This window comes from Genypterus blacodes, unplaced genomic scaffold (assembly GCF_046128005.1).
Source record: "Genypterus blacodes isolate CSIRO-AG114 ecotype Tasmania unplaced genomic scaffold, CSIRO-AGI_Gbla_v1 ptg000201l_1, whole genome shotgun sequence".
In the NCBI taxonomy this organism is placed as follows: domain Eukaryota; kingdom Metazoa; phylum Chordata; class Actinopteri; order Ophidiiformes; family Ophidiidae; genus Genypterus; species Genypterus blacodes.
Window position 1 is genome coordinate 5001 of NW_027467000.1, and position 12754 is coordinate 17754.

At 48.8% G+C, this 12754-nt stretch overlaps 1 protein-coding gene across 2 annotated transcripts in view; it reads right to left on the bottom strand.

The window, feature by feature from the left end:
* Window positions 1-2286: 2286 nt before the first annotated feature.
* The window catches only part of LOC143015442 (attractin-like protein 1), a 114983-nt gene continuing 104515 nt past the window's right edge, over window positions 2287-12754 (bottom strand). For both annotated transcript variants that reach the window (XM_076169425.1, XM_076169424.1), the window contains one exon: window positions 2287-2614. In XM_076169425.1, the coding sequence (XP_076025540.1) occupies window positions 2432-2614 (183 nt within the window). In that variant the 3' untranslated portion in view covers window positions 2287-2431. The remainder of the gene's footprint in view (window positions 2615-12754) is intronic.

The following is a 12754-nucleotide window of genomic DNA, read 5'->3' on the forward strand; positions in this document are numbered from 1 at the left end:
GTAGGTGTGTGTGTGTGTGTGTATGTGTGTGTGTGTGTGTGTGTATATAGGTTTTAACCGTGTGTTTTTGTGTGGCTACAAACAGCAAACATACAGCTCATTACTCCAGGTAACATAAATATTATTTATCTGTTTCTGTCCTCTCGTCTCCCCCCTCTCTCCCACCCACCCACCCCATCTCCCCCCCCTCCCCCCTGCCTCCCTCCCCCCTCCCCCCCTGGGGTGTATTAAATCCCAGCAATTGAAGAATAAATACGCCACATTAAAACCTAAGATATGAAATTGATTCATTTCTTGCTTTAAATAGCATTATGAAAACAGCAGCCTGTCGTTAATCAGCACAAGGTGGGCGCCGCTCCTCGCAGGCGGAGGCGTGCGGATGCTAGGTGCTGCGGGCTCATCAGCTTTACGACGCGGCGCCGGTGCTTTATGGAGGCAGAGGAAACATCGATTTATGCTGATGACTCCGCCTGTGTTTTGTAATGCGGCCGTGACGAGCAGTAAAGCGCCGCTCAAGCTGCGGAGGCCGACGTGAGGCCCGGGCCGCGGCGGGAAGAGCGGCGAGCGTAAAGTGGCGTGATGGAGAGGAGCGCCGCGTTATTTAACACGCCCAGGGTTTGGGAGGAGGAGGGAGGGGCTAACTCAAAGATCTGAGACCTCTAAAGCAACCACAAACATTTACTGTAGATCAGCGGGGGAGGAAGTACTAAAAGGCCCAAACAGCAGAGACCAGCATGCAACTGAGTAATACTGCAGTACAAAGGAAGACAGGCGAGGAAATACGAGCAAGGCAGCAACAGAGTCAAACTCATATCTACGTATTTGCCCTCAGACTGATGGATAAATAATAATAGTTACTGGAATATTATTGAGCATTTAGTGTGTTTATAGTTGGACACTGCCATGTGGTCCGTGGTGAAGCGGGTTGGGGGTTCAATTCCCTAGAAACAGTGAAGAGGATTTTACGAGACGCCTACTGAGAGTTCAGAGGCGTTGGAGCGCGTTTCCATCCAGCTGTGACAGTGTGAAGCCACACACACACACACACACACACACACACACACACACACACACACACACACACACACAGTGAGGGGCCCGTTTATCTGCTTCTGGGAACGTAAACCAAACAGATGGAGAAACATCAGCTGACTCGTCTGCCTGAGTGACGGAGCAAAGAGATCAGATTCACTTTATTTGTTATTATAATATACAAACTGCTTTATTGTATTTTTATTGCATATGTTAATTATAAGTAAGTAATTTTTGAAGTCATATTATTTTATTTGAATTTTCAAATCAATTTATATCATTAATGGATTTTATATTTTTGATTTTCTAATCTAATTATTATCATTATTATTATTATTATTTTTATGCAATTCGAGCCTAAAACATTCAACATGACAGCAACACGTCTGACTGTGCTGCAGACGGTTACATGCAGCAGCAGAACGGGACATGAAGAAGAACCGCACAGGCTTTATTAAAAGTACACCTGCTAACACACACACACACACACACACACACCCACACACACACCCACACACACACACACACACGTAAATCAGTTCAACAAAAACAACTCAGCAGCTGCGTGAATTCAGCCTCCATCAAAATCTCTCCATGCTCCTCTCAAAGCAATTATGTCTTCATCACCTCATCTGCTCTCCTCCTCGTCACCCCCGGCGTGGAAACAACAGGTGTTGTATTTCTTGTTTGCCGTCTAAACATGGCATGAAATGGGGCGATGATGGCTCTATTTGTTTCGCCCGCACGCCGTTCCTCTGCATAAGCGGGACGGCGTGGAGAAAAGCGAGGCGGCGCCGAAACGCCGCCGCTCCCTCATTCATTACACAATTATGCTAAGCAGCGTGTGCGGCTGCGAACCAGATGTTGTGTAATTAACCCCCGTGTGAAGATAACGTTCTGCCCCATTGTCTCTCACCTTCAAGAATGAAATGAAAGCGAGCTGGGACGGGGATAAGAGCTCATGTTCTCCTGAGGTTTCTACAGGAACCAACCCAGACCCACCCGGGCCCAGGCTGAGGTAATTAAGCCTCCTGAGCAGATAGCCTCCATTGTCTCCTGTCACCTTCAAGCAGGTGAGGAGGTGAAGCCTTCAGAAGGGACGCAGATAACAGCAGCATCGCTTCATCGCCTCGTGGCCTCATCGCTTCATCGCTTTAGTTGGAAAAAGTCATTGTTTTACAGGAGGATTGATTACTTATATGAATCAGTTTCTTCCATATTTTTCTCGCAGTCTGTACTGATGTGGTGACAAACACACACACACACACACACACAGAGGCAGACAGCAGAGGGTTTGTGTGTATTTGCCATGTGTCAATCATAACAGCAGGAGGCCTCTGTGTCAGACCTGCTGAGCGTTGCCACGGTTTCACAAGGCGGGGAAATGGAAATGAACCTCCTATGTGTGTGTGTGTGTGTGTATGTGTGTTTGTGTGTGTGTTCTTTGCGTGCCAACAGTGTGCGTTTGTGTCCGCCTGTTGCTGACCTGTAGCAGCTCCTCCTGGTCCCCGCCCACCTCCAGCGCCACGGCGACCGAAGCGAAGGGACGACTCGCCATCTGCTGTCGCTCTCGCATCAGCTGCTACAGAGAGAGAGAGAGAGACAGGGAGAGAGAGAGAGGGAGGGAGAGAGAGAGAGAGAGAGAGAGAGATTTTGTTTAAACCTGTTAGCCTGATAATCTGCCCTGTTCTCCTGTACTTCATCACCATCTGCATCACGACCTCAGTCTCTAAGTGGGACCAATCTGAATAAACTGCCTTGCTCAAGGACACTTAAAGAGTGAGAGGCGTCTGACCGGATCATCATTACAGACCCTGCGTCATGTCTTCAGCCAAACCTAATGAGGCGGTGACGTGATGAAGGAGAGAGGAATCATGGGACTCCAGGCAGGCGATGTTGGGTTGAGATGGAGAACGTTTATCACAAGACCACAACATTCTGTCTCATTCTGCCGCTTTTCACGATCGCCTCTCTCTGCCGCCGAGACCCAAACGTCTCTGCAGCGTCCCCGTAAAGTCTGCTCTCCCTTTGATTAGAGAACAAACTCATCCCGGGCTGTAAACAGATCAAACTTTTGTCTCCTTGAGGTCTGCAGGCCAGATTCCTCCCTCCTGCTTCTGCCCGTGCGGCTCCAGCAGTCAGGCTTCGTTTCAGCGCCATACTGATGATTAGAGGCTGGCGCGTAATCGTCTAGAAATGAGTTTGTTTTGCGTGAAACAGGTGGCCGCCCCCCCGAGCTAAATGTGGAAACAAAAGCCATTAACGCGACTGAAGCCAAGCGGAAAGAGTGTGATGTTGAGAGGGATGTTGATGGGCTGCGGAGGCTGCGGCTGCGCTTTTGTGTCGCATGTCCTCGTCTTTGTGTCCGCATGTCCTCGTCTTTGTGTCCGTGTCCTCGTCCTCGCTCAGGTGTGTGTCGGAGCACCTGGATCTCCATTTCTGTGTTCTGTCCGTCCCCCAGCCCAGTTTTATTTGCGTTTGGTGCGTCTAGATCTCACGTCGATCGAGGCCACGACATCTGCTCATTCCTCACAAGTCTTCCTCTCCTCTCCACTCCTCTCCTCCTCCTCTCTCCTGTGAGTTCCTGGGTTCACCCTACATTACGCTTTGATCTCCGCTCCCCCTTCATCTCTGCCCACCTCCTCCTTTCCTCCCCCTCTACTCCCTTTGTCTCTCTTCCTCTCTCCTTGTTCTCTCCCTCTTTCCTCTTTAGCAGCAGGTCCAGAGTGAAACAGCTCAGCAAACATTGACTTTGTGTTGAAACTGAAGTAAACGTCCCATGAGCTCCTCACAGACGTCCTGATGACCTCAGCTGTCGTCTCTTAGAGGCGTCGATACTTCTTTACTCTAATGTAGGATCAGACGGTGGACACTGCATCTCTCCATTACCTTCATCTCAGTATGAAGAACATGTGAACGTACGGACTGATACAGGGGGAGAGCTCCTCGTAGCTCCATCAGTCAGAATGTCAAGAGGAGAAAGCTGCTTCACCTGCTGCCGTCACATCACAGAGAAACCATGAATGGATGGACAACATTGAGATTTTAAACAGTTTGCTGTGCGATAAAAGGGGGCGGAGCTGCCATGAAGTCGTTTCCAAAGTCTTATCTTTTGTTTTTTAAAGGCTTGTCAGGACTTTCGCGGGTCAAAATCGTGGAAAAGCAGAATGTTTAAAATGTGACGGTGCAGATGAACCTCATGTCCAAAGAGCGTCACAGAGCAGCATCACAGAGCAGCCTCTCGCACACACTCAGAGCGTTGACTCAGCCTGTAATCTGTTTCAGGTCTAATTGCTTCATCGCTCCGGACGCTAAAAAGGAAAACAGACCTTGGAGTCACAACGCTCGAGTGGATTTTGCATGAAAACACAGTTCTGCCTTTGAATGGACGAATGGACTTCACAGTCGGACGCCTCTTCATCTTTTCACTCTCAGTCACATTTGCATTACTCTGGTGGCGTCCAGCTGGCAGCACATCACCGCGTCCACGCTGCTAATGTGCTGCTGAGGCCATTACAGAGGCATCGCCATGACAACTTTGTGCGGTTTTCCACTTTGCATTTCTTTTTACGAAACAGTTGATTTTTATTTGATGGGTCAAAATAAAAATAATCGCGGATAATAGCGGAAAAATGTAAAAACTGAGCAGTAAAGAGTTTTTATGGTTTCACTGAAGTAAACAGCTCAACCCAGACTGCTGCGGTGCTGTAGAGGGGATAGATACGGTCCTAACCCAGAGAGATAGCTGGCCCCTCCCTGGTGGAAGAGCTCTGTAAAGCCTCCTAGAGAGTATCAAACTCCTTTCACCCAGAAATAGAGCTTCACAGGGCGAGCAGAGAGGAAGAGCGGAGAGCAGATCTGCAGGTCAACTTGGTCACATGGACACAAACACTGACATCAAGCACAAAACACCTGAAGGCCTGAAGGAAACTTCCTGTAAACCCTTTAGTCGGAGCATTTGCTGCTAAATCAAGACGTACTGAAGCTTCTTCGCCCTGAATGTATTACATGTGATGCTGACTGCCACGCTGAGCTCTGCTGAACAACAAATATGTAAATGTTGTATTTATCTTTTCAGGCTTGAATAATGGAGAGAATGGGAGAAACGGAAAAGCTAATTAGGATAGAGGGAAGGACAGAGGAAATGAGTGAAGCAAAGGAGTCAAGGAAGCCATTTTTCAAGCAGAGATGTGGAGATTTCCACGAGCCACAGTTTGTTGTCCTGCCTGCTGAAGCGTCTCACAGCGCAGCCTGGAGGTTGCAAAGCAAAGTGAAATTCAATATAAAGTTACATTCCGTAGTGAAGTGCAGGCCCGGGTCGGCGAGCGTCGTTAAACCTGCAGCAGAGAAGAGTTCAGTCGTTTCTCTCCCGTGGCTGATTAAAACATTAATCAGGCTTAAACCTGCAGACGTCCCTGCCATCGATTAAAGCATCTAGTTAGACTACAGATGGACGACACCGTGGACGCTGACGTTGCATTACAGTTAAACATCTACCAGGGGAAACGGGCAGCGATGCCAGATGAGAAATGTGTTCTTCCATAGGTTCACATCAGCAGATCCTGCTGGCGGACGCCGTGTTTCATGTGTGTTTGTTGTCAGGGGACATATTCCACTTTCACTCGTTTCCTGTCGTGTTTAAAGTGAAATACAGCGAGTCTCAGTGAGTTCTGTGATAATTAAGCGTCCAAACTCCCACCCAAGACAAACGCAGAGGTCCTGCGCTGCCAGGAAAGCTTTGTTTTGATTGGTTCGTTACCCACCTGAGGCGTTGACGGACGCCTGCGGGGACAAACATGGAGGTGTTGGACGTCTCTGTTTTTTGCTGGTCTGTCCCCAGCTGTGATTTTGATTAGTTCACCATTTGCACGCCGCTGTACGGAGTCTCGACCAGCAGGGACTCATTAGCCGTGTGATTTTTGCAATCACGGCGCTCCACTGCAGGCAGAGCGGGCGTTCAGCTACAGAGACAGGGCGGCTCGAATGAATGGGCTGTTTTCACTCCGTGTGCACAGTGGTGACACAGGAAGAAGTTAGGGTTCCTAAATGTATTTACCATAACGATTCTGTTCAACTGAGTGTCAAGCTGAGGGTGAGGTTTCACTTCCTGCTATGTTTAAGTCCTCATTTCTGTTTCTCAGTGGATAATCAGGCGTTATTAAAAGTGTTTGCATCGTGTGAACTGGAGCCAGACGGAAGTTTAACAAACATTAGCCAGCGATGGAATGAGAATATTAGACTATGTATGTCTCCTAGCAACCGTCACCGTCTGGGATCCTAAAATGAAACTCTTCTTTGTTTTCCTTTCTCAGGGTCCAGGTTGACAAATGAAGAAGACTGTGATTAGTATTATTGTTATTGTTATTATAGTTATTGTTATCATTATATTTCTATTCAAGAGTTTCCATTTGAACATTATGAAGGAGAATATAGAGATCTGCTGTACATTGTAGGTTTGTATTGAGCTGTACGGTCATACGTGTTGAGCTCATGCAGACTGTGGAAGGACACAGGAAGCTGGCGGAGCTTTAATTGCAGCTGCAGGAGCAAACCGTTCATTTCCACAGGAGTGCATTAGCATCAGACAAACGGCACATTACTCAGACGTTTCCCGACGTGCCAACTCTCAATTTGAGCCGCAGGTGCCACTTTGCCGCGCGAGCTGCGACGCCCCGCGGTTGGCTTCACTGCCGTGGCGTTTCCGTTCCTCTGCTGGCGGCGTACGCGTCCGTCTGCCTGTCTGAGGCGTCTGGACGGACAGATGGACGGAGGAGTCCATGTCTCGTGTTTCAGACAAATACGAGACATACACAACAACAAAGACTGATATGGAGACGTCTGTGTCCATATGAACGTCACAGGAATCTTCCTGAACAAAGTGGAATTGGGCGATCGAGGCGACAGATGTTGGTGCAGGACAAGGCAAAGTCCAGCTCTCTCTCCCTCTCTCTCTCTCTCTCTCTCTCTCTCTCTCTCTCCAGCAGAGTTAATTAGCCATGTTATGGTTGATTTACAGCCTGACAGCCACACAGAGACAAAGGTGACTACCTTGTCCTTGTTGCCCACTCAAGGACTTGACAAAGGGGACATTAAATACACACACACACACACACACACACACACACACACACACACACACACACACACACATTGTCAAGTGGTCTATTTGACGAACATGTACAGTATGAGTGAATTACAAATACTCTCTGTGCTACACAACAGTGCACTGATCACACACACACACACACACACACACACACAGATGACACTGATAAGGACTGAATGGTTTACTCATTGTCGGTGTTGAGGCTCAGCTCTGTGACCTGAGACAGGTTTGGATTTGCAGCTTTGCCTCTTGGCATGAAATATAGAAATAATAATGAATTCATCCAAGTGTGCACACACACACAAACGTGAAGCTCCAAGCGTATGAGTTTAAGATGGAACACGGAGGCCGTCCTTGTTCCTTCTAGGAGTTTTTGGGAACACACACACTTCTCCTCTCTCCGCCTCTGAAGCTTGTTGGACGCCATCGAGAAGAGATATGAAATCTCACATCCGGCCACATTTCAAGACAGCATTTGTCTGTGGGTCGGATGCAGCGAGTGTGATCTGAGAGTGTGTGTAAACAAGGGCACGGATACTACACACACACACACATACACGCGCGCACACACATCACGCACATAGACACACACACACACGCTCACGCACAAAGACACACACACACACACACACACGTGGCAGGCAGGCAGACACACACACGCACTCACACACAAAGACACACACACACACACACGTGGCAGGCAGGCAGGCAGGCAGACACACACACGCACGCAAAAAGCCACACACACACACACCATAAAAAGAAAACCTAAAAGACAAAACGTGTGCAGCTTTAAGTGAAGTGATGTGAGAGATACTTCAGACACACACACACACACACACACACAACTTAATTCACTTTTTTCTCGCTCTCCTTCCTTTATTGCTAGAGCGCACAGAGATAAAGATAGAGCGGGAGTGAGAGAGAGAGAGAGAGAGAGACAGAGAGAAAGAGAGAGAGAGAGAGAGAGAGTGAGAAAGAGAGAGAGAGAGAGGGAGATAGAGAGAGAGAGAGAGAGGGAGAGAGGGAGAGAGAGAGAGAGAGAGAGAGTGAGAGAGGGAGAGAGAGAGAGAGAGAGAGAGAGAGAATGAGAGAGAGAGAGAGAGAGAGAGAGAGAGAGAGAGAGGATCTGGGTTGGATCGCTCATATTCAGGTGGAAATGAATCCTAAACTGATCTCCACCAGCATGTCTGGATGCTCTGGATGCTCTGGATGCTCTGGATGCCCTCTGCAGCTTTTTGGACGCTTTTGTTTCCGCATTTGTGAGAAAATTGGGAGATTTGTGCCGCGTCTCCAACAAGAGCAGAGAACATTCTCTCATCCTGGTGTGTGAGGACTGCTGCAGATTACACACACACACACACACACATACACACACACACACACACACACACTTCTGATTCCATAAAGACAAATCTAATTTGACTGTGTTTGGTTTAAAGCCCTCCATGAAAACCTGTGAAGGAAACAACCAATCAGATGGATTCATGTAAACCTACAGAGATCAGGCAGAGTAAAGATTTAATAAAGACAGAGAGAAGGGAGGGGGAGGGAGGAGAGAGAGAGAGAGAGGGAGGGAGGGAGGGGGAGGGAGGGGGAGAGAGAGAGAGAGAGAGAGAGAGAGAGAGAGAGAGAGAGAGAGAGAGAGAGGAGGGAGGGGGAGAGAGAGAGAGAGAGAGAGAGAGAGAGAGAGAGAGAGAGAGAGAGAGAGAGAGAGAGAGAGAGAGAGAGAGAGAGAGAGAGAGAGATACTAGCTGCTGAAAAACTCTCTCTTCGTCCATCCTCCCCTCAGATGTTGTGACTGGTGTGTTAAACAGTGTGGTGACCCAGTCCATTAAATCACCACCCGCTGACAGACACACACACACACACACACACACACACACACACACACACACACACACAGAAGTGAGTCTTGTTAGGGGTCATCATTATATCCTTTATATCACAACAGCCTCATCACCGGCCGGCTCAGACAACCATCATCCATTCCTATTCTCCACGGGCCGACCCCCCCCCCACATCACACACACTCACCCACCTAACCCTGACCCCCACACACACACACACACACATACAGCTCATCTGTCCACTCCATTGCTTCACATTGCTGATAAACCTTCTGCAGCTGGGATCAATCTACTGTACCTGGCAAGCTCACGCTCAGATTTCTCAAGCACTAACAGAAGGGTGTGTGTGTGAGTGTGTGTGTGTGAGATCAGAGGAGCTGCCAGTGGAGCCAGCTGTAGGTGTGTAGGTGGTTCTTGTTATCGCCTGCACGCCTGATTTACAACTTTTAAACAAGCATACATCCTTTGACCACAGCTTCTCACAACACACACACACACACACACACACACACACACACACACACGAATGCTGCAAGTGTTGATTACATCTCAGTTAAGGCAATAAATTCATTTATTTCCGTATGTTGTGTATCTTGACCTGACAAACTCTGACTTCTGACCCTGAACCCTCTCTATGTTGTTGACCTTTGACCCTGAACCCTCTCTATGATGTTGCCCCACACTGTGAAGTGCTTCAGACTGCAGGAGTCTTTAGTGGCAGTAAACACAAACACTCTCCTTCTCTTTCTTACACACACACACACACACACACAAACACACACAGAGTCCTTTGGTTTCCAAGGGAACCGTGTTTATCCCGTCCATATAGACCATTTAGTCGTGTGTCCCATTAGCATCAACCTCCCATCTGTCTGCTCGGCCTCTAGAGGCTGTGTGTGTGTGTGTGTGTGTGTGTGTAGCTCTGCCTGGTGTGTGTGTGTGTGTACATTTACGTCTCATAGCCTCCAGATCACCGCCCCACAATCTAATCAACCATCAGATTAACACCCATCAATTCCCACCTGCATCAGCGACTCCTCTCACAATCATTGAACTCTGATTGGCTGCTGGCTGCCAACCAATTAAGCCTCACAGCTGACAGGCCGGCTGACTGCCACTTCCTGCTCCGCCTCTTATTAGACCGTGTCCAGGAAACGACCCCAGCCGGCACGGGTCAGGTTCTGATATCGGTGCCATTCAGCATGATGCTAAACTCTCTCTCTCTCTCTCTCTCTCTCTCTCTCTCTCTCTCTCTCTCTCTCTCTCTCTCTCTCTCTTCTCTCTCTCTCTTTTCTCTCTCTCTGTACAAAGGCCTCAGGTCGCCAATATACACAAATCCTCAACTTAGAGCCTGTGTGTGTGTGTGTGTGTGTGTGTGTGTGTGTGTGTGTGTGTGTGAGGACGAGTCAGCAGGTTTACCCGCCAGCCTGCAGTCTTCATCTCGAGATCTTTTTAACAAGGAGCCAGCCGATCAATTTCTGATCAATAACTGTTTGGAGCCGGCCAACGCAAAGGTGTGTGTGTGTGTGTGCGTGTGTGTGTGTGTGTGGCCACAGCACGGATCCTGTAGGGTCTGAGTTTTGAAAAACCAACAACGTCTTTGGGCGATTGGCATCCGAGAGAGGAAGAGGGGGGCGGAGTCATCAGAGAGAGAGAGAGGATGGAAGAGAGGTAGAGGAGCGGTTTGTGGTTGAGAGAAAGAGGACAGAGGAGGGGAGTGAGAGAAGCTAACGCAGGAGCCAACACAGAAGCCAGCGCCGCGTTATCGCAGGCCGACGTCACGCTCAAGCGTCCGGGAAGGACGAGGGAGTCGACGCCATCGCTGCAGCGACGCCTCCAAGAGCCGACCCAGCGTCTGTGCCAGTGTGTGTTTGTGTGTGTATCCTCGTGTGCGTCTTAACCGAGCACAAAAATGCACGACGCTCAGAGCTCGTTACCCGGCGGCTCCTCGTTATCGCGGCAGATCGCATCTTTCCCTCCGGGCGGCGAGAATCATGGAATGATCGATTGGCTTCGGTTAGCACAAACAAAGCGGCTCAAACCTGATTTACAGGAAGTTCAGGTTATATAACAGCGTCTTACTGCAGGAAACAACACACACACACACACACACACACACACACACACACACACTCTTCTCATATCTGCTCTGGTATCAAATCTGGCTTTTTATTTGTATTTATGAAAGAAAGCATTCACAGGCTAATGGAGCAATTTAGCGACAGATACGTGTCGATGAAGGTGAAGAGGAAGAGGACACAGCTAAACTAAACATCTGAGACTGAAATCATCTCTGACAGACAGAACCATTACAAGGCCCCTCTCTCTCTCTCTCTCTCTCTCCCTCTCTCTCTCTCTCTCTCTCTCTCTCTCTCTCTCTCTCTCTCTCTCTCTCTCTCTCTCTCTCTCTCTCTTCTCTAAAATGGCGACAGGCCGCATTGTGTCGCCGTAAAAATGGAGACTTTGCGGCGGCGTCGGCGGTGGAAACTCGAGACGCCGTGAAGATGAAAAAGGCAGGAAACAGCTGCTGAGGACGGAAAAACAAGCGCCGTAACGGTGAAGCCACGGGAACAAAGATGAATTCCCCAGAGAGGGAGAGAGTGTGTGTGTGTGTGTGTGTGTGTGTGTGTGTGTGTGTGTGTGTGTGTGTGTGCGCAGATGCCTCACTAGGCCACAATTTAAACAAGTAAGGAAATTCAGATTTAAGTAGCAGAGAGAAAGTGTTGAGAGATTTGTATTGTGATAACGCGACGCTGCTCCACATCGCACAGACTTCAAACGGATGAAAGGTTCTGTGCCGCGCTTAAAAAAGAAAAGAAGAAGAGGGGGGAGGAGAAGGAGGGAAGAACAGCGGAGGTAAAGTTCTATATTTGCCAGACTGGAAAAGAGGTGAAAGGAGGTGTTTGATGGTGGAGAGGGAGAGAGAGAGAGAGAGCGAGGAGGAGGGGGAGGAAGAGGAGATATGAGTAAGGGGGAAACAGAACAGAGAGAAATAAAGGAGTATCTGGAGAACTGGAAAAGAAAGTGAAGAGGAGGAGGAGGAGGAGGATGTGAGGAAGATTAAGGGGGAGAAGAGGAGGGAGAGAGTGGAGTCACAGCGACATCACCGCATGAATATAAAGAGATGTGTGTCTAAAGGGCGAATGTGAAGTTTGATTGCGAGATCTAAACAAGTTAAAGAGTTTTCCTCTGCCCATCTCTCTCCACATCTCCTCCCATGGTTCAGCCTCTGGAGAATAAAATCCTTCAGTTAATCTGGAATTGTATTATTTCTCTAATGTATATCTCCACAGATTTGCTTTCACCCTCTTGAATTGATTGAAGACTTTGATTTTGATGGGACGAAGCTGCTAAATGTGAACAGAAGAAAGAGGCCGTCCGCTGTTTCTGTCCCCCGCGCTCAGGACGTCACTTTCTCCTCCGTCCCTAAGCACCAGGCTGCAGTGACTCCAGTTCAGGCTGCAGTGACTCCAGTTCAGGCTGCAGTGACACCAGTTCACGCTGCAGTGACTCCAGTTCAGGCTGGAGTGACTCCAGTTCAGGCTGCAGTGACTCCAGTTCAGGCTGCAGTGACTCCAGTTCAGGCTGCAGTGACACCAGTTCACGCTGCAGTGACTCCAGTTCAGGCTCCAGTGACTCCAGTTCAGGCTGGAGTGACTCCAGTTCAGGCTGCAGTGACTCCAGTTCAGGCTGCAGTGACTTTAGTTCAGGCTGCAGTGACTCCAATTCAGGCTGCAGTGACTCCAGTTCAGGCTGCAGTGACTCC